The sequence below is a fragment of the Peromyscus eremicus genome, chromosome 8a (assembly GCF_949786415.1).
Source record: "Peromyscus eremicus chromosome 8a, PerEre_H2_v1, whole genome shotgun sequence".
NCBI classification, from domain to species: domain Eukaryota; kingdom Metazoa; phylum Chordata; class Mammalia; order Rodentia; family Cricetidae; genus Peromyscus; species Peromyscus eremicus.
The window spans coordinates 52,584,539-52,608,538 of NC_081423.1; the positions used below are offsets into that span (position 1 = coordinate 52,584,539).

Here is a 24,000-nt window from a genome sequence, read left to right on the forward strand (position 1 = left end):
TGAATGTTTTGTCTGCATGTATATGTGTACACCACGTGCATGCTTGGTGCCTATGGAGGTTGGCTAGGTTGCTGTGGGATGGTCTGTATGTCAAGTGTGTTGCTGATTGGTCAGTAAATAAATCACTGATTGGCCATTGGCTAGGCAGGAAGGATAGGTGGGACAAGCAGAGAAGAAAATTCTGGGAAGTGGAAGGCTGAGTCAGGAGACACTGCCAGCCGCCACCATGACAAACTGCATGGAAAGATCCCGGTAAGCCATGAGCCATGTGGCAAGGTATAGATTAATGGAAATGGATTAATTTAAGATATAAGAACAGTTAGCAAGAAGCCTGCCACGGCCATACAGTTTGTAACTAATATAAGTCTCTGTGTTTACTTGATCGGGTCTGAGTGGCTGTGGGACTGGCGGGTGAGAGAGATTTGCCCTGACCGTGGGCCAGGCAGGAAAACTCTAGCTACACTAGGTGTTAGATCTTAACAGCCCAGCCATCTCTCCAAGTCCCCTAGTTTCCCTTCTTGTTTTATTTATTTATTTTTTATTTTCATTTTTTAAGACAGTCTTCTCTTTTTGGGAGGGGGGTTGGTTTTTCAAGACAGGGTTTCTCTGTGTAGCCCTGGCTGTCCTGGAACTTGCTATGTAGACCAGGCTGTCCTCAAACTCAGAGATCCACCTGCCTCTGCCTCCCCATTGCTGGAATCAAAGGCGTGTACCACCACTGCCCAGCTAAGACAGAGTCTTCTGTAACGCAGGCTGGCCTTGACTACAGAACTGTTGTTGAACGGGTGTGGGTTCGCTCGGGTCGGTGGGAAGAAGACACAGCACACTTTAAGGATGTCTTAGCCTTTCCAGCTACAGGGGGACTCAGCCTCTCTTGACCGAGACACTCTCCCTTAGCCAAGGGCATTTTTATTGTTCTCCAAATTTACACTTTTAGCAAGTTGATTTCCATATCTCATAACCTCCTGACTAAGCTTCCAAAGGGACAATGCCAAAGGCAGATTCTCAATTAAGGAATATCGCAGTGTGCTGGATTTTTCCCAATCAAGTTTTGCATAGGCTTTGTACCCTTGGGAAACTCTCAGGCAAGATTCACATAACAGAGGGCAATGAGAAACCAAAGGTGAATTAAGGCTAGGTGCTAACACTGGGGCCAGACCAAGCGTAGTTCACTGGGAGTTCTCCCATCACAGAAATCCCTTTGTCTCAGTTTCCTGAGCGCTAGGATTACAGGTATTCCCCAACACTGCATAAACCGCCGGGAGGTGTCCGTAGCACACTCCTGTAACCCCAGCACTCAGTAGGTAGAGGCAGGAAGAGCAAGGATTCAAGGTCATTCTCAGAGACGTGGGTGTCTGAGGTGTGGATGTCACAGGACAATTTATGGGAGTTGGTTTTCTCCATCCACCAACTTGGTCCAGGGGATTAAACTTCGGTTGCCAGGTTTGGCAGCAGCAAATGCCTTTTCCCACTGAGCCATCTCACATGTCAAGAAACCCAGCTCTAACAAAGAAACCTTGAACTAGTCTCATTAGGTTTAGCAGATGGTGGGGAGGACCCATATCCGCAGCAAGAAGGCTTTCTTGGAAACCTTTCATAGGCTGAGCCACTGATGCTGGCCCAAGAAAAGATTTTCCAAAGAAAAAGGTCTGAAGAGATGGTTCAGTGGATAAAGGCACTCGGCACCAAGCGTGCTGCTGAGGACCTGAATTCACTATTGGAACTCACATGGTGGGAGTTAAAGATGGACTCTTGCACTGCTATTATCTTATGACATCAAAATTCACGCCACAGCATAAGCATTTTCCCCCACCCCCACCCCATCTTTCTCTTGACCACACATGCACAAAATAAATGTTTAAAAATAAATAAAAGGTACTGAAGTGGATAACTCAGTGGTGAGTGTACATCTAGCATGTTCTGGTTCTGAGTTCAATTTCCAGCCTTGTTCAAAAAGGTGGGGGGTGGGTGGGCAGGATTTTTGTTACATTGGTGACAGATTTATGGAATATTGACATTTTAAAAATATGTATAGAGGCCTGGTGGTGGTGGTGGTGGTGGTGGTGGTGGTGGTGGTGGTGGTGGCACACGCCTTTAATCCAGCATTTGGGAGGCAGAAGTAGGCAGATCTCTGTGAGTTCGAGGCCAGCTTGGTCTATAGAGCTAGTTCGAGGACAGCCAAGGCTACACAAAGAAACTCTGTCTCCAAAAACCAAAACCAAAAACCAAAAAAAAAAAAACAAAAACAAAAACAACCCCAACCATATACACACACCAATCCATACAGAATACTTTTGATGGCAGAAAAAAATGAGCCTAAACAGCCATGGCATATGCCGAGGGTAGCACATTTGGGAGGAAGAGGCAGGAGGATCCGGAATTCATGGCTATCTTTGGTTATGTAGTGAGTTCAAAGCCAGCCTGAACCACATGAGACTCTCTCTCTCTTCTGTTTTGTTTTGATTTTTGTTTCTTGAGACAGGGTTTCTCTGTGTAGCCCTGGCTGTCCTGGAACTTACTTTGTAGACCAGGCTGGCCTCGAACCTACCAAGATCTACTTGTTTCTGCCTCCCACGTGCTAGGATTTAAGGTGTGCGCCTCCGCCGCCGCCGCCGCCACTACCACCTGGCTGACCCTGTCTCGTTTTAAAACAAAAAGTCAACTTTAGATTTCTTCCCTGGGCTAGGGGTGGAATTCAGGCCTCCTGAGTGCTAGGTAACTTTTAGTGTTGCCAGAGGCAAAGGTAGGATGAGACTGTAATGAAGACGAGGAAGCCAGCACCACGTTCCAGGGATGCAGGATCCATGGTGCTGGTGCCCCAGGAAGAAATGATTCATCACCACATGGCAATTCAACCCCAGAGCTGAGCTTGGTACTCTAGCCAGGGATGGGGGCTGGAGGTGAAATCATGAAAAGGACAACTTCTCTATAAAGTGTGAATGAAGAAACGTCGTAGAATGAGGAAAGTTGGATCAAGCACTAAATCTTGAGATATAAAGAGCAGAAAGAAACAGAATTAATAAAGGATGTGTCAGCTGGGTGGTGATGGTGCATGCCTTTAATCCCAGCACTCAGGAGGCAGAGGCAGGCAGAGCTCCACGAGTTTGAGGCCAGTCTGGTCTACAGAGTGAGATCCAGGACAGCCAAGACTACACAGAGAAACCCCTGTCTCAGAAAAACCAAATAAATAAATAAATAAATAAATAAATAAAATAAAAATAAAAAATATATATAAAGGATGCATCAGATGAACAGGGAGAATAAGGAAGGCTGTGTCTGGAAAGCCAGGAAGGGGAGAGTGGTCCAGGAAGAGGAGAGTGGTCTAGGAAGCTGGCCCAGGATGCTCAGGATGGATAGGATGAGAAAAATATAGGACTTCTTGCTGAGTACCTACTAAAGAGTGGTCTCTATGGGTGGATTTTTTGTTTTAAATTTGTTAACAACCCTTATTTTTATTTTATGTGTATGTTTGCCCGCATGCATGTCTGTGCACCACATGCATGCAGTGGCTGTGGAAGCCAGGAGAGGGTGTTGTGAGGGAGGACTGGTTGTGAGCCACCCTGTGAGTGCTGGGAATGGTACAGCCAATGGTCTTAACCACTGAGCCATCTCTTCAGCCTGTCTCTAGGCTTTTTATAAATTGGCAAAAAAAAAAAAAAAAAAAAAAGATTTTGATCTCAACTAAGAGCAACAAAAAAGCTGCCAAAATCAGCAAGCCAGGCATGGCAGTAGCTTCGCCCACCTGTAATCCCAGCACCTAGGAGTCTGAGGCAGGATGATAGCAAGTCTGAGGCCAGCCTGGACTACACAGCGAAACCCAGCCTCGGCCAACCAACAGCTGGGTATGTATGTATGTCTCTCAGCAGCTCAACAGCACAGCAAGGCCCTGACTTCTATCACAGGGCCACAACAAACAACACACCCTTCCAAATAGCTTATGTAGGGGGTCTAGGGTGTGGGAATGTTGTGACAAGAACAGATTTTAAAAGGGCCAGTGTTGTAGTCAAGATCACTGGATTCGGCGGCGGCGGTGAGCTTGTGAAATTAGAGATAAAGTTCTCAAGATGTGGTGAGAGTGTGGAATGAGTTGGTAAATGTGAAGGGTTAGACTGGAGCCTGACGTGGAATAATCGCTCAAAAATGTTACTGTTACTGCGTCCTGGAGGTCTGCCGTGCAGAAGAGAGGCGGAGGTTTTTAGAAAACAGCCAAAGGCAGATGCCAACGTTGCTGTTAAGGCGGGGGCCTGTCTTGGGTCTCTGCGGCCACCGTACCTTTGGTGGCTCTGTGGTCATCTTGATGCTGGCCTGCAGGATGGAGATTGGGAAGTCGGGGTGAGGACTGGAGCTGAGCCACAGACGGAAGGACGGGTGTGGGTCCTCCACCTGCAGCTGCTCCACCAGCTTGTCCAGGTTCGGCATCCATGACAGCGACAGGTGGCAGTTCGCCAGGAACACCCAGTGTCCTGCAAGGAGGTGCCAAGGTCAACAGGAACGGTTCCTCAAGCTTTCCAACCCACACACTGCACTTGGTGGCGGTGGGGCTGGTGTCAAATGTCCAGTGTTACTTCTGGAGTTTCTGGAAGAGTTGGAACCGCACGCACAGTAGAGGGGCTGAGGTTGGAGGTTCTGAGGAAGAGGATGGGGCTGAGGAGTGGGCATGAAAGGAGATGGATACTGTGCTGGCTAGCTTTAGTCAACTTGACACAAGCTAGAGTCAGCAAAGAGGAGGGAGCCTCAGTTGAGAAAAATAAGATCAGGCTGCAGGCAAAGCCTGTAGGGAATTTTCTTAATTAGTGATTGATGGGGGAAGGTCCAGCCCATTGCAGGTGAGGTCATCCTTGGGCAGATGGTCCTGGGTGTAAGAAAGCAGGCTGAGTAAGCCAGGGAGAGCAAGCCAGTCAGCAGCACCCCAGATGGCCTCTGCTTCAGCTCCTGCCTCCAGGTTCCTGCCCTGTGTAAGTTCCTGCCCTCACTGCTTTTGATGATGAACTGTTACATGGAACTGTGAGTGAAATAAACCCTTTCCTCCCCAAGCTGCTTTTGGTCACGGTATTTTAGCACATCAATTGGAACCCTAAGAGAGTTACTAACCCTGCACCACACCATCTCGTAGGAGACGAGCAGCAATGGGGGCCTGCCCCTGGCCCAGGGACAGGGCATGGAAGCGCTGGGCCATGCCTGTGTGCTCGGCCAGTTGAAGCAGAGCGCTGGTGGGGTCCACACCGGGAGACAGAATGAACACCAGTGGGGATCGTGGAGAAGAGTCCTCCATCACCTGAAAGCACAGGAATAGTCTCAGAACCAAAAGAGAGAGAGACGCTGCAGCAGGGTGTCGGGGCTGTGTGGGCAAGAAGGCCGAGCCACTGACCAATTTCATGTTTAGGACTGGCGGCTCAATGAACCGAGAGCCGAGATTGGAGACGATGAAGGAAGTGACACAGAAGGACACCCGGTCCTGGCGCAGGGAGCGGACGATCAGCATCCGCTGCATCTCGTTGCACGCATTTTCCCACTCACCTGGAGGCCAGAGGAGAACCGCCCTGAGAGTGAGTGGAAGAAACCTGAGCTGAGGGAAACTTTCAGGGGCTGCATCTGTGGAGGGGAGCTGGGGCGGGGGGTGTAAAGGGAAGGGCAGGGGTGGAGACCGGGCACCTGGCAGCATGGCCTTCTCAGGGGAAGCGTTGGTATACCACAGGTGCCAGTCCCGAGGGTACTGTTCAAAGGAGTTCATGAGCCCGTGGAAGTTGGTCAGCTTGTCCAGCTCTGTGATGTTGTCCCAGTAGGCATCCGCTAGCCAGCTAGTACACGGGTTGTCCATCTGGCCTTCCCGATCTAGAACCTTGGGGAAAGGAGAGAGAAGAGAGAGATGCCTGGAATCCTCAAAAGAAGAGTTACAGGGCTGGGCAGTGGTGGCGCACGCCTTCAATTCCAGCACTCGGGAGACAGAGGCAGGTGGATCTCTGTGAGTTTGAGGCCAGCCTGGTCTACAAAGAGAGTTCCAGGACAACCAGGGCTGTTACACGGAGAAATTCTGTCTCAAAAAACAAAACAAGAAGAGTTATTGATTCTAAACATTCCCAAAACAACAACAAAATGGCAAATGTCTGTTGTACTGGATATGCCAACCACCCTGATTTTATCATTATATATACACACACATACACACACACACACACACACACGCATGTATTAAAATGCCTCATAGTAAGCCAGGCATGATGCCTATCACCAAAGCACCCAGGCTGAGGCAAGAGAACTACCAGGAATTCAAGGCCAGCTGGAGCCATGGAGTGAGTTCTAGGCTAGCCTGAGCTATAAAAAGAGCCTTAACTTTTTAGATTAAAAACATTTAAGTCACACTATACCATATTAAACTATACAATTGCTATGTTTTAATTAAAAATAAAACATGATATTTTAAGTTATCTCCTCCCCCACGTGTGTGTGTGTGTGTGTGTGTGTGTGTGTGTGTGTGTGTGTGTGTATCTCCAGTGTTGGTCTTGTATGGAACAGAGTGAATGCTGAATGAAGAGATGGATACAGAAATCCAAGATGGATGCGAAGCCACCTTCACTGAGGAACTGACGGGAGTGGGGGCGGTGTGTTGCTGTTGAAGTTTAGGGGGCTGGTGCCCTCTGCTGGTTCAGTGGCAGAAATAGCACCAACCCTACTGTTGGTAGACCCCTCAAACTGGTTCATTCCTTTCACGTACGCGTTGTTTTAAATGAAATTGGAGCTTTTTTTCTTTGCTGTGTGTGCACACTCATGTGTGTTTATGTGTCTGTGGTGCATGCATATGAGTGTGCAAGCATGGGGAGGCCGGAGAATGATGTTGGGGGTCTCCCTCCCTCCCTCTGGCGTTTCCTTCTTACTCGCTTGAGATAGCATTTCTCACTGAATGGGAAGTTCGCCAGTTAGGCTAGGCTGGCTGGGTGGTGAGCTCCCAGGACCCCGTCCACCTTTCACCCCCATGCTGGGGTTAAAAGTACATGTAGCCTCACCTGACTCTTTTTTTTTTCCTCCCGAGACAGGGTTTCTTTATGTAGCCTTGGCTGTCCTAGACCAGGCTAGCTTCGAACTCACAGAGATCCACCTGTCTCTGCATCCCAAATGCTGAGATTAAGGGTATGCACCACCATTATCCAGCTCTCACCTGACTTTTATTTATTTAATTTTTCTCTCTTCTTTCTTTCTTTCTTTCTTTCTTTCTTTCTTTCTTTCTTTCTTTCTTTCTTTGTGTGTGAGAGAGAGAGAGCGCGCCAAGTATACCTGAGTCACAGGTGAGAGGTGTTCCATGGCCAGCTTGTATTGAGTACCAGGAATCACACAGTGAGTCAGCCCCACACCCCACACACACACACCCCCAGGGTGCTAATTGTGCACCTCTTCCTGCCGTGGTTTTTCCTCCGATCACTCAGCAGAGCCTGAGACTCAGTGCTCCGAGTCTGGCGTCCTCATCCCACCCGCTTCCACCACCACCACCACCCCCCCCCCCCCAGTGACTGCCACGCTGCACAGTGCCCTCTGACCGACTCACCACACCCCCACGCAGAAAGAAGTTGTACTCGTCCATGTTGAGCTTGCCGGAAGTCTCCAGGATTTTGGCACACATGTGAAAACTGAACAGTAGCTTGTGGCGTTCAAAAAGGGTCCGGCAGGTATACCTAGGGGGAAGGACAGGGAAGACGGAGACTGGGCGATTCGGGGCGAGATGCCCAACACTGATGCTCATCATGCAAAGGTCATACACAGAGCCTCACACAGAAAGACTGTAGTCAGCAGCTAACCTGCACCTCTTGGAAACCATCAAGGACTTGGGGACCTTGAGAGGCTGACACAGTTTTCCTTGAGTTCACCCGTAACTAGGCATTCCGTTCCATTAAAAAACAAAACACCAATTATTCCCTCGCTGTCTTGCTGGGCACTCTGTAGTCCTGAAGACACAGATAAGCTGTAGTCTCTGTCCTTGAGGAAGTCACGGTCTCCCAGGAAGGACATATGCTCAGCATAAGCCATGGCGTCCTACACAGAGGTAGGAGTGGCGTCAGGGAATGTAAGGCGTGCTCTCCAGCTGTGCCTGATGTGCTTAGAAAGATCCTGGGAGCAAGTGCCTTGAGGTGTGTGTGGACTATCCAAAGGCATGGGAGAAGGAGGAACTGAGTGTTCCAGAGACAATGCACAGCATCAGGAATGCCAGGGGGAAAGGGCATGAGGTGAAAGTCAACAGTGCTGCCCAGGCCGGGCGGTGGTGGCGCACCCCTTTAATCCCAGCACTCGGGAGGCAGAGCCAGGAGGATCTCTGTGAGTTCGAGGCCAGCCTGGTCTACAGAGCGAGATCCAGGACAGGCATCAAAACTACACAGAGAAACCCTGTCTCAAAAAAAGAAAAAAACCAACAACAACAAAAACAGTGCTGCCCAGGTAGCTGGCATGAATTGGGGGCAGGCGGAGGTCAGGTCACAGGGCTTTAGTCATCACTCAAGGCATGACAACCACTGAAGAGGATGAGCATGGAGCAACAAGATCAGATTTGTCTGGAAGTCTGACATCAGCAACTGGAGAAGACTGGAGGGACACAGCAGCAGGATGACCTGCGAGGGGATGCTGTGTAATCCACTGGAAATGAGGGACACAGCAGCAGGATGACCTGCCAGGGGATGCTGTGTAATCCACTGGAAATGAGGGACACAGCAGCAGGATGACCGGCCAGGGGATGCTGTGTAATCCACTGGAAATGAGGGACACAGCAGCAGGATGACCGGCCAGGGGATGCTGTGTAATCCACTGGAAATGAGGGACAGAGAAGCAGGATGACCTGCCAGGGGATGCTGTGTAATCCACTGGAAATGAGGGACAGAGAAGCAGGATGACCTGCGAAGGGATGCTGTGTAATCACTGGAAATGAGGGACAGAGAAGCAGGATGACCTGCGAGGGGATGCTGTGTAATCCACTGGAAATGAGGGACAGAGAAGCAGGATGACCTGCGAGGGGATGCTGTGTAATCCACGTGGAAACACGCACCAAGGCCCAGCCCTGGTACGCAGGAGAGAACCGGGAGGGAGAAGGGATCAGAAATACACATGAGCAGAACCCAGCAACTGACTGGAGCTGGGAGAACAAAGAGTAACTCCTAGTCACTGATGTGAGTGACTGGCTTGGCGGGTGTGCCACTGAGGGATGAGGACCCCAGTAGAAGAGGGCAAATCACAAGTTTGATCTGAAACAAGCTGGACTTGAGCGGTCTGTAGGCGAGTCCAGGTAGAGAAGTCAGGTACTTTGCTGTTCAAAATGTGAACCAGAGGCTGGCATGATGGCTCAGGAGGTAAAGGAGCTTGCTGCCAAGTCTGGCAGCCCAAATTTGATCCCTGAAGCCCATAAGCTGGAAGGAGAGAATGGACTCTTGTAATTTGTCCTCTGATCCTCACAAGCTTGCCATGGCACACATGTGCCAAAGCATGTGTGTGCCACACACTACAAAGTAATAAATGAGTGTAAATTTTAAAAAATAAAACAAAAGATATTTCACAGATCAGGACCAACAGCTCCCTGGAAGCTTATTAGAGGTATAGAATTACAAACCCTCCCCCAGACCTGGGTCTTAATCTGTGCATGTATCTGTGTGTCTGTTCATGTGTGAGGGAATGGGTGACATGTATGCACAAAGCATGTGGAGAAAGAGGGTTGTTGTAGAATTTCAAGGTGTGTTTACTTTTGTTTATGTTGCATTTGTTTAACTCTGTGAAGCTGTGATACTTTGCCTGTCTAAAACACCTGACGGGCTAATAAAGAACTGAATGGCCAATGGCAAGGCAGGAGAAAGGATAGGTGGGGCTGGCAGGCAGGAGAAATCTGGGAGGAGGAAGAGGTAGCCGGAGGAGGAGGACCGCAGTGACCAGCCACCCAGCTACAGAGCAAGCTACACAGTAAGAGTAAATTTTACAGACGGAAGGGAATGGGAAAAGCAAAAGGTAGAAGGGGTAAGTTAGGGAAGGCTGACAAAAAACAAATCAAGCTAAGGCCGGGCATTTATAATTAAGAATAAGCCTCTGTGATTTATTTGGGAGCTGGGTGGCGAGCCACCCCCCAAAAGAGCAGAAACAACCAACAACAGAGGGTGAAAGACTTTCTTCAATTGCTCTCCACTTTTTTGTTTGTTTGTTTTGTTTTTGTTTTTCGAGACAGGGTTTCTCTGTGTAACTTTGGTGCCTGTCCTGGAACTCGCTCTGTAGACCAGGCTGGCCTCGAACTCACAGAAATCTGCCTGCCTCTGCCTCCCGAGTGCTGGGATTAAAGGCGTGCGCCACCACCGCCCAGCTCCACTTTATTTTTTGAGGCAGGATCTCTCACTGAACCTAGAGCTCACCAATTCAGCTAAACCTGCTGCCTGCAAAGTTTCAGGGGTCTTGTCTTACCTCCATAGTGCTGGGATTACAGGCCCACACCACTGTACCCAACTTTTGATATGGGTGCCTGGAATCTGAATTCAAGCTTCCATTCCTCCACAGCAAGCAATTGACCCACAGAGCTATTTCCCACCCACCCACCCCAAAATTTGTATTTAAGAGCCCCACTAGAGTGGCACTATGTCACATGTAACCAGAGAAGTTTCAGCCAGCCACCTGATCCCCTGCCTTGTGCACGGTCCCCAGACCTGTAGACAGCGTAGGTATGGTAGTCATTCAGATACTCGATGCGGTCCTCCAGCTTATTGCTGCGGTGACTCTTGTCAATGCTGAGGATAAAGAGGCTGATGTAGGCATCCAGAGAGAACTGGTACATGGGGTCAATGCGGCCCATGTCATTGAGCACGAAGAACAGCACTGAAGCCCGCTGGGCACAGGGGCGGTAAGCCTGTGGGGGTCAATCAGAGTCAGGGCCACAGAGGGGCAGGCACAAACAAGAGCTCTGGGAGGAAGGGGGTCTCAAGTCAACATGCTCTACGTTGCTGCTTGGTGGCTGGTCAGGGACTGGAGCGGAGGGTACAGAAGTTCACCTCTCTGGCCAAGTCAATGTTGATCTCTGTGGTCTCACTGGTCTCTAGCTGCTCGGTCACCTCGGTGGCTGTTATCTTGGACGTCTGAAGGGTGTTCACCAGCTGCACATCATCTAGCAGAGAACCTGTGGCCTCGTTCAACAAACTAGGAGGAAGCCAAGAGACACAGGGATGAAGGTGTTCAGAAGACTGGGGGGAAAGCGCTCCGGTTGGCACCGTGGGGTACCAGTTGTGCCTGTTGGGAGCAGACATGGTGGGTGGGGTTGGGGTGACGTGGGCATGAGGATGACGTTCTCACCGGAGGATCTCATCCTCAAGCTCTTTGAGCTTTCTCTTCCCAGCGGCGATGTTGATGACCAGCGAGTCCTTCTGCTCCTCCAGCTCAGGACGTTCCTTCCGAACCACGATGCCCAGAAGCTGGGCTTCCAAGCCCTGAGAAGGCCAAGACTCAGAGCGAAGGTCCCATGCCTGTGACCGCTACGCCTGCCACCCTTTTAGACCTCCCAAGACCCTCCTCCTCCTCCATTGCCCAGCTCAAGCGTGGCTTTTCCCTCATGTTTCTTACAGACTGCAGCCTACCCAGCTTCATCTTAGCACCAGCCCTTACCTACCTGTTCCTTAACAGCGAAGTTGACAATGGTGGTCTTAGCGGAGGTCTCTGGACTGTAGTGGGGATTGGAGAGCTTGGTGGTAAGGTAGAAACGGAAATTGGGATTGTATTCCACCTCCTTGTCACCAATGCGTATCAACAGCCGACCTCCTGCATCCACGAAAGGGTCAAGGGCAAGAATTGTATAGGATCAGGTAAGGGCTGACCCGCTCCCCATTGACACCTAGGCCAGTGACTTAACCTGAGGCCTAATTCATGGGGACACAGACCGAGAGCCCCCCTTCCCACCCTAGTATCCTGCTTGGCTAGTGTCTAGGACCAGCCCACAACAAAGCCTAGGCTCTGACCAATTCGAGCTACGGATTTGTTGAGCACTGGGTTGAGTGTGGGGTCCAGATATTCCTGCACATTCTGAAGCAGCACTGGAAATCCAAACTGGATGGCATTTTCTAGAACTCGAAGGTAATCGTGCATCTGCAGGTCGATGATCTTCAGGCCCTAGAGAGTAAGGGGATGGATGGAAGCAGCTTGGAGAAACAGCTAGGAACAGGACCTTGAGAAGAAGCTGGGCTTGGGAGACTCTCCTGGGGCAGCTCAGACAACCCACCCCCCCAGTACCTGGTTTCCTTCCATGTTCTTAATCCACTTGAGGGCTTGGGCCTGAGGATCAATCATGAGGGCCCACCTAGAAGAGGAAGCCTGAGTCATAAGACAGGCTGTGCTCCCTGCTCCTCCTCTGCCTCTCACTCCCCGAACTGTCCTCACCTGTTGCCCCTGGTGACGATGATGCCATTCTCAGTGGAGAAGGCATCTGAGGGTAACCCCTGGATGTTCCAGTCCCGAACTTTGGTAGGATTGGACAGGAAGCTATCGATGGCAAAGCGAGGTGAACAGGGGACCTGAAGCTCTCGGATCTGGGGGGAGAAGAACCCCCAAATTCAGCTCCGCCTCTTGCCTGCACCTCTTCCAGAGCACACCCCGCTCCCCCAGTGCTCCCTTATCACATCTGGACCCTTCTCACCTTCCTGATCCAGATCTGATTGACAATCTCATCCCGGTAGTTGGTCAGAAAAGGTCCCATGTAGGACAAGAAGGCGGCTGCGAGCAGACAGTCACCGACCAGGTAGCCCAGATCCTCCTCCAGGCCCTGGGACACAGCAAGGAGGTGTGAGTGCCTGCAACCCCAGACCTCTGGAGATAGCTGAAATGCTTTGGGAGATAATCTCCTTTGATTCTGGTCTAGATCAAAGCTAGTCTTCCCCTTCTACAGCCCTGCACTCTAGGAAGTCTAATCATCCACCGATAAGATCTAACCTTTCACGGAGCCAGGGAGATAAAGACAAGATGGCCCCTGTCTGTCCTCTCTCAGGAAGATAAGCTTACCAAGAGGTCTAGTGGGCCTTCAGCTCCCTCCTGGAACCCACCCCTAGTGGACAGGATGTCATTCCTCGTACAGTCTCACCAAATGTAAGGAGACAGAAAGACTCCCGCTATCTGCTCTTGGATTTCTACCTCCAAGTGCCTGTGTTTTCCCTGACTATTTCCTCTCAGCGGACATGCGGATAGATCTCTTGAATCAGGAGGGCTGCTTGGGAGGACGGCCACTGTTACACCTCACCTGCACCGTCTCTTCCCAGCGAGCCTTTTCACCGGCGAGCCCAGACACCAGCATTCCTGCTCGCTCCAGTTTCATCTCCATCTCCTCGGATTTCTTCCGAAGCTCCTCCTTCTGCGCCAGCTTCTCATCGTACTGCTTCTTCAGCATGTCCAGTTTCTCCGCCACCTAGGGATGATTGGTACACAGGGGATGGACACACAGGGCTAAAGGGCAGTTTGTTTTAGGTCAAACCCCAACTTTGCTACCTGAAGCTGCCTGCCCTTGGCCAGTCTTTGAGGGCCAGTGAAGTTGACCTGAGTCAATCTTCCAAAGCCGCGTATGCACCCCGTACATGCACACACACACACACACACACACACACCCCGCACAAAGTGGAGGTGCACATCTGGAATCCCAGCACTAAAGAAGATGGGAGGCAGAAAGAGGGGAATCACCCAGAAGCTCTAAAGCCAGCCACCTCACTAAGGTCGAAGAGGAGCCTGGACCCTAGAAGCCTGTCCTCTGGCCTCCAGACACCAGCTGTGCGCATGCTCCCACTCATGACATCACACAATTCGTGGTTTTTGAGGCTCTGCTTCCCTCGTGTATAAAATAATAATCCTACCAGACACAAGTGAATGGTGAACGCATTGAATATATTTTAAGACCAACTGTACAGGGTCTGAAGAGATGGCTCCACATTTAAGAGTACTTGTTGATCTTGCAGAGGACCCTAGTTCGATTCCCAGCACCCACATGGCAGCCCACAATAGCTTATAACTCCAGTTCCAGGGCATCTGATGCCATCTTCTGGCCTCTGTGGGCATCAGACACATATGTAGTACACACATAATGCAAGCGAAATAACTTTACACATAAAATTTGAAAGAATCTTTAAAAGACTTTTAAAAGACTTGATATATACTTTTTTTTTTTTTTTTTTTTTTGAGACAGGGTTTCTTTGTGTAGTTTTTTTGGTGCCTGTCCTGGATCTCTCGCTCTGTAGACCAGGCTGGCCTCAAACTCACAGAGATCCTCCTGCCTCTGCCTCCCGAGTGCTGGGATTAAAGGTGTGCACCACTATATCCAACTAACCTTTTAGGTCTTAAAGCAACTATATCCCTTTTCGGGGAGAGACATCTAGCCTATAGTTTAGGAAAACTAATCTATTTTTTAAAACTCTAACCCAGGCCTTTCCTTATTTATTTACTCAATGCTGTGGTGCTGGGAAGTGATTAGATCGTGAGAGTGGATGAAGTCCTCATGCATGGGCTTGACATCCCTAAAAAAGAGACTGTCATGAATGGTGGCTGCTACTTGTAACTCTAGAGCTTAAGAGTCAGTGGCAGGAGAATGTCCACAAGTTCAAGGCCAGCCTAGTCTACCTAGAGGGCTACAAGCTAGCTTAGGCTATGAAGTAAGACTACCTCAAAACAGAAAAATAAGGAGAGGGGAGAGGAAAGGGAGGAGCGGGTAGAAAGAAGAAAATAAAGGCATTGGCGACAGCAGCAGCTGCCTGGCCACCCAGGCCAGCAAGATGGCTCAGTAGGTAAAGACCCTTGGTGCCAGGCTTGACAACTCGAGTTCAGTCCCTCAGACCCACAGGATGGAAGGGAAGGACCAACTCCTGTGAGTTGTCCTCTGACCTCCACATGCACACACACACACACACACACACACACACACACACACACTGTAAATTAAAAAGAAAAAGGGAGCTGGAGAAACGGCTTAGCAGTTACAGCACATTCTATCTTGCAGAGTACTCAAACTGATTCCTAGCACCCCAGCAGGGCAGCTCACAACCACCTAGAACTGGCTCCAGAAAGATCTGACAGCTCTGGCCTCTGGGCACTGGCATTCCCTGAGGACACCCACACTCACGCACACAGACACAAAGTTTGTTGAAGAAGCTCCTGCCCAAGCCTCATGGAATTACTTGGGAAGCTGAAGTAGGAAGACCTGGGGCTGCAGAACGAGTTTAAGGCCAGCCTGGGCGATGTAATGGAGAACCTATCAAAATACAAACATTTACCAGGGCCTAAAAGGCCAGGAACACAGCTCATTTGGTAGAGTGCCGTCCAGCACACACCAAGCCTTGAGTTTCATCCCTAGCACCAAATAAACCAGGCACCATGGCACACACCTATAACCTCAGCATTTGGGAGTTGGAGGCAGGAGGATCAGGAGAGTTCAAGATCATCCTTGGCTGTACATCAAGTTCAAGGCCAGCCTGGGCCACAAGAGACTCTGCCTCAATAAACAAAATAAGCAAGCAAAAGATGAACTTGGCTCTTAGTTTTTCCAACCTTTATCAGCAATAAGGGAAAATGTTGGTTCCCCCATCTGTTTTTCTTGTTATGTCTTTTGAGACAGGGCCGGCACCATGCTGTTCTGGCTTGAGTATGTGGGACCAAATGATCCCCCTGTCTCAGATGCCTTTGCACATGGCTCTCCTGTCTGCTCCCTTTGATCAAGCTGCTGTTCTCGAGTACATGTAGCTGATCCACTAAGAGTCCTAACATTGTGAACTCTGTGACTGTCCAAGGAATGACTCATTGGCAGCGAACTCCCGAGGCTCCATTGTTTAAATCTAAAGGAACAATTTAATGACCCGGCCCAGGATATGACTCATATGGGTTGAGAAACCTTTCCAAGTGAGTTGCCTCACCTGTGGCTATGACCTCCTGGAAAAGAGACAGTAAGAGAGAGAAGGCTTTGTGAGAGTTAGGAGGGGGTTATGACCACAAGATGGAGATGTGTGCCCAGATGCCCATTCACCCAGCCTAGATGAGTTCTCTGCACAGGCCGAACCAAAAAGGGCCTTGAGGACATCTGTACTTCTGCCTGTAAAAATGACTGTGATGGGAAAAGTCAGAGACCAGCTATGGCTAGGTCATCAGTCACAAACATGGTGCCTAGCCCAGCTTTGTTGGTAATTAACCACAGGTAAATAAAGAATGCACCAGAAGCATTTGTAATGTAAAAAATATGTGTATGTGTTTGTGTGTGGTCTCAGTTACTGTTCTATTGCTGTGAAGAGACACTATGGTTAAGGTAGCTTAAAGAAGAAAGCATTTAATGGGAAGCTTCCTTACACTTTTACATGTGATCATCATGGTAAGAAGCAGACAGGCATGGTGCTGGAGCAGTCACTGAGAGCTGTACATCCTGATCTGCAGGCAGCAGAGAGAGAGAGAGAGAGAGAGAGAGAGAGGCAGAGAGAGAGAGAGGCAGACTGAGACTGAGAGAGACTGACTTGCCTGGCATGGGCTTTAGAAACCTCAAAGCCTGTCCCCAGTGGCACACTTCCTCCAACAAGGCCACACCTCCTAATCCTTCTAATTCTTTCAAAGAGCTCCATTCCCTGGTGACCAAGCATTCAAATACATGAACCTATGGGGGCCATTCTTATTCAAACCATCACAAGTATGTTGTATGTGTATTTGTGTGTGTGTGTGTGTGTGTGTGTGTGTGTATTTCTGTGTGTATGCGCACATGCACTGATAGTAACAGATCATCTTTGGAAGGATGGATGAAATTTTGTAAAAATTGGCTGCTTTCATGGAAGGAATTTGGATGCTACAGAGCAGAAGGTGGGAAGACTTTATTGTATATTATTTAGTACCTTTTGAATTTCAAATTAATTTCAGTGTAAGTATATTATCTAGGGATGATGTTTTATATATTTTTGTTGTTGTGGGTCTCTTTATACAGCCCTGGTTGTCCTGGAACTCACTATGTAGAGCAGGCTGGGCTCCAACTCACGGAGATCTACCTGCCTTTTCTCCTGAGTGCTGGCATTAAATACATGTGCCACCACACCTAGCATATTATCTATTAAACCTATGATTAACAAAAAAATCAAATGACAGACAGGGAGAATTCCAAATTCTTTTGACCATTCTTCATGGTTTAAAAGTCAACTGTGCACATATCTCATGGGAAGTCGTCTATCTTGTCTCTTCTGCCCGTAGTAACTAACCTCCCACCCCCACCGAGTACAGACACACCCCTGCTGTTCCAGACCCACAGTTACCATCTTGACCCTACTGACATACTGACTCACTACCCACACGCCATCCGTCAATATCCCAAAGCCTATTCCAAGGCTGTGTCAGAGGTAACTATCGATCTCTGGAAGGACTCTGGGGCAATGGTGCCCTGTGACCCACAAAGACCACAGAGCCTTGGGGCTTTTTGCACCCTCTACAATCTCCTAAGCTTCAGACAGACCTAACAAGGACACGGAGCAGGGAGACAGTTCATACTGCAGGATAGCAGAGCTGGGCACAGAATTAAGTGGGGAAGCACGGTAACAGAGTCTAAGACTGAGAGAGGTCTTTCTGGTTCAGAAAGACCAGAGCAAAGCTCACCTCCCGCAGCTTTTCCTGGGCCTCAGCGAGGGCTGCTTGTTTCTCCTGAAGCTGGGCCAGGGCGGCATTCATTCGGATCCGCTTGGGCTCTACCACTCGGTATAGACGCCCATACAGCTGTGGGAAGACAGCCAGGCTCCGGGGACTCCCACCAACCACCAGCCCACTCACCTACCAAGCACCTTCCTCATTGTCTGTGCCTGCCACCCCCAGCTTGTCCCGGACGGCCCTCTCAGTCCCCACTTTGCCACCACCTACCTCCATGGCCCGCACCCACATGCAGAGGGATTTAGCAGCCAGGGAGACCCTGCCAATAATGTCAGGCTGGAAGTCAGGCTGGGCACAGTAGGCGCCGATCTTCTTCAGCACCTTATCTGAGATATTGTCTTTATCAAAGTTGATCAGCGACTTGATGAAGTTCTGCTCACCTGTGGCATGACATTTTGAGGCCTCAGCCAGAGGGCCAATCCTTTTCTCCTTGCCCAGCTCCGCTGCCACGGCTTATTATTTTCCAGTTCCCGAGGCCAAGGCATGTGACCCCTCTGACCTTGCTCCTTTCGCTGGCATCCTCTCAGCCCCTAGGGCCTGCTCAGTCTCCCCAGCCTCATCTCCTTCTCCCTTTCCTTCACAAACTCAGTTAAATCACCCAGCCTAGCACTCTTTCTATGTGCCTTGTACTTTCCTCTGGACAGAAACTGCCAAACCAGAGCTACTTCTGCTGTGGGAACCCAAAGCAGAGAAAGCCACAGAGTGAAAACAGCGCCCGAGGCCAGACAGAGGACTCAGTCAGTGAAGTGCTTAAAACACGCACATGATGACCCGAGTTTGACCTCCAAAACTTAAACAAAAAGGTAGGCACAGTAGTAAGTGCCTGTAATCCCATCACTGGGGAGGCGGAGGCAGGAGGATTCCCGGAGTGCCCTGGTCAGCCAGCCTAGGTAACTAGTGACCCCAGGTCACAGTCAGATACCCTATCTCAAAAACAAAACAGGTGAATGGTTCCTGAGGAACAATACCCAAGATTGACTTTGGCCTTCATAGGCACACACACACACACACACACACACACACCACTGCGCCACACACCTCCCCCCTCCATGAACGTACTAACTCATATACACAAAGAAAGAATAAGGAAGTGAGACAGAGACAGAGAGAGAGAGACAGGGAAGAAGAGCAGTTTCTCATTTTCTAGTCTTGTCCCTGTGTGGCACGGAGGTTTCCTGTCCTCGGCTCTTGCCATGCATTCTGATTGCCTCAGAGCAATTTTCTCTTGGTTGTGGTAAGAAGAGCCAGTTTCTACTCCATACTCCTAAAGAACCCTAAAGGATATTTAGTCTTCTCTTCCCTCCTAACCTCTGTGCTCCTGGGGACGGGGTGCTGGGGTGTGTCTCTACAGTACCCCAGACAGCCTGTGCACGAGGCCTGATAAACTGTACACACATGATCAACAAACACCAGGCCAGTGGAAGTCTCTTCCCAGGGTCCTCTGCTAACCTAGCTGCCGCTTTGCCTCTGCCCACGTGGGCTCATTGCCTCGGAGAATCATGACCGCCTGCATTACCATCTCCACCTGGGCAGGAGGTCTTCCATAGGACTTGATCTCACCTATATCCTTCTTGTTCAGAGACTCCAGGGCCTGGGGAACGGGATTAACTGAGAGAACTGGGCCAGAGTCAACTCAGATAGCCAGATGGGTCCTTCCTGGACACAGGGCCAACTGAGGTGCCACCTTTTCCCCCACTGCCCCCCCCAAGACTCCAAGGGCAAAGAAGGCTGCTCCCATTCCCAAGCCTGGCACCATCTAGTGCCAGCTGCTGGTACCCGCATGGCTTCTTCAAGGGCAGGCAATGCCTCCTCTAGATCCTTCTGGGCATTGTCTGCCAGGGCCTGACACTTGACTTCCTCAATAGCAATCTTCTCGCTGTTGGCTGTGACTGCCTAGAGGTGAAAAGAAGAGAAAGGGTCTCGCTTTGTCTTGAGCAAAGGTCGGGGCGCCGGGGCTGGTGAGAAGGATAAATAGAAAACCAAGGAAGAGGTGATGAGTGAAGTAAGTGATGGAGCCAGGAAGCCTCTTCCCGGGGACCCTGGCGGATGGGGGCGGGGCAGGACCACCGACCTTCTGCTGCTCGTCCGCTTCCCGCTTCTGCTGGACAATGATGACCAGGTACTCTTCACACTGCTTCTGGAACTCAGCCACCTTTTTCTTGGCATCCTCCAGCTCCAAGGACATCACCTCTACTTTCTCCCTCGTTTCATCAATCTTAAACAATCCGGTCCGTAGCTTATTGGCTTGGTCCAGCAGCTCCTGCCGCTTTTCGCCTAGAAGCCTGCAGAGAAGCTTGTGGTGAGTTGCATGTGTGGAGAGGCTCCGAGGAAGGGGGTGTCCTACATAATGTTCCTTCCTCAGATGTCCCCGTCTCTCTCTCTCTCTGGCCACTTTCTGCTCTCACATACAGACATGCAGTCTGCTTTCTGCCTTTACCTAGCCTGGTCAAGTCTTTATCATTTCCAACAAACTCTCCACGGGTCTTCTTGTCCTTCTCGTTTACTCTCTACACCATAGTCAAAATCAGCTTGCTAACTACCGTTCTGACACATCACTTCCTCTACCTGTGAATCTCCCATGGCCCCACCTGCTGCAGACAGCTGACTACAGGGGTCTAGAAAACAGGAACCCACCCAAAGGGGGCAAGCGAGCCCCACTCCAGCCTCTCTCTCGGTGGGAGTCAACGGGAACCCAGTCTTCTTACATTTTTGTTTAAAGAGAAGCTAGAAATATGAATTAAAAAAAAATACATGGGTATTTCCTGGACTAAAGGGTTTATCAAAATGATTGGTGGGGCTAGAGCCATGGCTCAGCGGTTAAGAGCACTGGCTGCTCTTCCAGAGGTCCTGAGTTCAATTCCCAGCACCCACATGGCAGCTCATAAGGGGACCTGACACCTTCACACCAATGCACATAAAATACATTTTTAAAAATGACTGGCAAATAGAAAAAAGCAGAATGTTGGCCTGTATGTACAGAAAGATAGGACTCACCAGTATATTACTCTAAAATAGTGCCTAGCACATAGTAGGTACTTTAAAAAAAAAAAAAACATGGTAAATAGGTGAATTGATGTTACTATCATTCTTACAAATTGCTTTTTTTTCCAACTTTGATCCAAATGCCCAGTCCAGGAAAGTGTAGTGGGTCATACTTGTCATTCCAGCACTAGGGAGGTTGAGGCAGAAGAATTACTATGAATTTGAGGCTAATCTCAGCTACATAGTGAGTTCAAACTCAGACTGGGCTACATATGTGAGACACTGTCTCAAGAAAAGTCAAATAAGATAAAATATTCTTTTTTTCCCCCCTTTTTTCTTTTGGTTTTTCAAGACAGGGTTTCTCTGTGTAGTTTTGGTGCCTGTCCTGGATCCTCAATCTGTAGACCAGGCTGGCCTCGAACTCACAGAGATCCGCCTGCCTCTGCCTCCCCAGCACTGGGATCAAAGGCGTGCGCCACCACTGCCTGACAAGATAAAATGTCCTTTACAGAAGCCAGCAGTGCTGTTTCCCCAACTTCTACAAAGCCCTCAGCTAAGCTGAGGAGCTGACAGACACCCAAGGGGAACGGGTTCAGTCTGTCCATCTGAATGGGGCCTGAGGCCTCCGCCTGTAGGATCCGATTCTAAGCAACAGTGTAGGATGGTAGGATACTCAGTCACTGTGTGTGTGGGGGGGGGAACACACCTGCCCACACATATGACATTCAAAGGGAAGTGCTGGGTTAGATGTGAGAGTAGGAAACGCTTCAGTTTTCTGGTTTTTGTCTGCTTTGCTTGAATTTTTTCATTTTTGGTTGTGTTTTGCTTTGTGGTAAGATCTCATGTAGTCCAGGCTGGCCCTAGCTGGAATTAGAGCTCCCGGGGTGGGTGGGTGGGGGTGGGGAGTGAGGGTGGGGTAGGGGGTGGCGCACACTTGAACTCCTGATCCTCCTGCTTCCACTTCCAAAGTACTGAGATTACAACCATATGCTATCATTGTAGGGCTTGTGCTGTGCTCGGGAATCAAAGCTAGCATTTTGTGTATGCTAAGGCACATACATACGGATTTAATTTATTTTTTGAAACAGGGACTCACTATGTAGCCCTGGCTGTCCTGGAATTCACTCTGTAGACCAGACTGGCCTTGAACTCACGGAGATCCACCTGCCTCTGCCTCCTGAAAGCTGGGTATAAAGGCATGCACCACCACTCCCAACCTTGTGTATTTTTGAGACAGGGTCCTCGTATGTAGCCAGGCTGTCCTTGAATTCACAATCCCCCTGCATCAGCCTTTCTAGTGTGGAGAATTTATATGTGTGTGTCACTACACCTGGCTATTTCATACAAATGGCCAGTCTAAGAGACACCGAGGGAGAGAGGAAAGGGTCACAAATTTATGGTAAACTCCAGGTGACTTGTGGTCTAAAAAATATAGAGAAACGTTATCCCAGTAAATAAGGACAGACAGGGTTTAAGTAGGCACCAGAGCCTAGGGGACATGACTGGGGACTCTAGAAGAGGGTTTTCCAGCAGAAGTCCCTCCTCTCATTAACTTCCAGCAACTGAGACCCTCTGTGACTCCCCCATCCATCCCACCTTAGTGCCCATCCTCCAGCCTGTCCCCTTGGCCAGATCTTGGGTATTTTCCAGGATATCATTTCACTAAACAACACCCTGACCCTCCTCGTCTCCCAGTTTCCCTACTTTTTATATCCAGACACGAGCTCCAGGTAGTTTGTAGGTGTGACATAGTTGTGTCTCCGCAGTTCCAACATCATCTTCTGGGAGTACTGAGCCACGGACCAGTGCATAGTGACAAAGATCTGGGCTACTTTCCTGTGGATCTGAAGCCAACAACAGAGTGGAAGATACAGGGTGTGGACCAGGGAATGGAGGGGAGGTGGGGGTGGGGCTAACGGGTCAGAAGGGAAGGGCTCACATTCTCCTGTGTCCCCAAGTCCACTCCTATGAGGTACTTCTCAGCCACCTCTAGCAAGGCCTCCCGGGGCCACTCTGAGAACCAGTTGATGGTTGTGCAGTTCACCAAGGCTGGGTACTGGCGAATCCAGTTCCTAGCGGGAAGGTGAGGGCATTAGGTCTACTGACAGGTGCCCTTAGCTTTCTAGCACACGCCCACCGGCTTTGCAGAAACCTAGGGCCCCACCCTCCTCCTCCTCCTCCTCCTCCTCCTCCTCCTCCTCCTCCTCCCTCCCCCCATCTGCTCGTGCATATGGACCTCCTCACAGACAGTTCAGCACGACATTGAGAAATGGTCTCAGGTCAAAAAGGCCTAGATCCACATTTCCTAGAAGCTGACCTTGAGCAAATATCTGACATACTCAAACATCAGTTCCCTCATCTCTAGATGGGGGCTAACAGTACACACTAAGGTTGTTGGGAATTCGGTGAGGTAACCCAAGAAGAATGCTTAGCATGGCACCTCCATGATAAATACACCATGCACCATAAATTAAAAACATAAGCAAAATAGTGACCCAGTTTGCCCACCCTCTTCCTAAGTTTATTTTGGTTTGATTACTAAAAATTTTTTTATTTAAGTTACGTGCATTGGTGTTTCGCCTGCGTGTATGTCTGTGTGAGGGTGTCGAGTCTCCTGGAACTGGAGTTACAGACAGCAGAAAGCTGCCATGTGGGTGCTGGGAATTGAACCTGGGTCCTCTGGAAGAACAGCCAGTGCTCTCCAGCCCCATTTATTTATCTATTTATTTATTTATTTTATAATTTTATTTATTTTTATTTTATGAACATTAGTGTTTTGCCTGCATGTATGTCTGGGTGAGGGTGTTGGGGCCCCTGTAACTAGGATTACAGACAGCAGTGAGCTGCCATGTGGGTGCTGGGAATTGAACTCGGGCCCTTCGGAAGAGCAGTCAGTGCTCTTAACTACTGAGCCATCTCTCCAGCCCCTATTTATTTATCTTTAAAGAGAGGGTCTCACATGTAGCCCTGGCTACCCCCCTGGTCCTTGCTATGTAGCCCAGGTTGGTCTCAAATTGCAGCAATCTTCTTGTCCCAGCCTTCCAAGTTCCGAGATTACAGGTGTGCACTGTCACATCCAACCTCCTCCCTCTAGTTTTGATTGTTCTGAAATATCTAGCCATGCAAGAATGGATCAAATAAAATGGTTATGTATGCATGCTGTGTAATTCTATTCACCCTTTAATCAAAAAGAAGAAAATCGTGTCATATGGTACAATATGGATGAAACTTGAGAACATCACAGAGTGAAATAAGTAAGTCACAAAAGGACAAATACTGCACCCTTCTACTTGTGTGAGCTCATCAAAAGTTGTCAAATTCACAGAGATGGGAAGTAGAAAGGCGGCTTCCGGAAGCTGGGGAGTTATTCTCTGCTGGGTAAAGACTTTTGAG

At 49.5% G+C, this 24,000-nt stretch overlaps 1 protein-coding gene across 1 annotated transcript in view; it reads right to left on the reverse strand.

Annotated features, from left to right (window-relative positions):
* The window catches only part of Dnah2 (dynein axonemal heavy chain 2), a 114,796-nt gene that overhangs the window by 4,923 nt on the left and 85,873 nt on the right, over positions 1-24,000 (reverse strand). The window contains exons 59-79 of the mRNA XM_059270970.1: positions 22,547-22,679; positions 22,312-22,451; positions 19,697-19,907; positions 19,402-19,518; positions 19,075-19,216; positions 17,836-18,005; positions 17,578-17,694; positions 13,223-13,387; positions 12,626-12,751; positions 12,370-12,518; positions 12,223-12,289; positions 11,952-12,102; positions 11,606-11,754; positions 11,293-11,426; positions 10,995-11,139; positions 10,653-10,852; positions 7,538-7,664; positions 5,653-5,839; positions 5,369-5,517; positions 5,092-5,275; positions 4,273-4,463 (exon numbers count right to left, since the gene is read on the reverse strand). Of these exons, the coding sequence (XP_059126953.1) occupies positions 4,273-4,463; positions 5,092-5,275; positions 5,369-5,517; positions 5,653-5,839; positions 7,538-7,664; positions 10,653-10,852; positions 10,995-11,139; positions 11,293-11,426; positions 11,606-11,754; positions 11,952-12,102; positions 12,223-12,289; positions 12,370-12,518; positions 12,626-12,751; positions 13,223-13,387; positions 17,578-17,694; positions 17,836-18,005; positions 19,075-19,216; positions 19,402-19,518; positions 19,697-19,907; positions 22,312-22,451; positions 22,547-22,679 (3,154 nt within the window). The remainder of the gene's footprint in view (positions 1-4,272; positions 4,464-5,091; positions 5,276-5,368; positions 5,518-5,652; positions 5,840-7,537; positions 7,665-10,652; positions 10,853-10,994; positions 11,140-11,292; positions 11,427-11,605; positions 11,755-11,951; positions 12,103-12,222; positions 12,290-12,369; positions 12,519-12,625; positions 12,752-13,222; positions 13,388-17,577; positions 17,695-17,835; positions 18,006-19,074; positions 19,217-19,401; positions 19,519-19,696; positions 19,908-22,311; positions 22,452-22,546; positions 22,680-24,000) is intronic.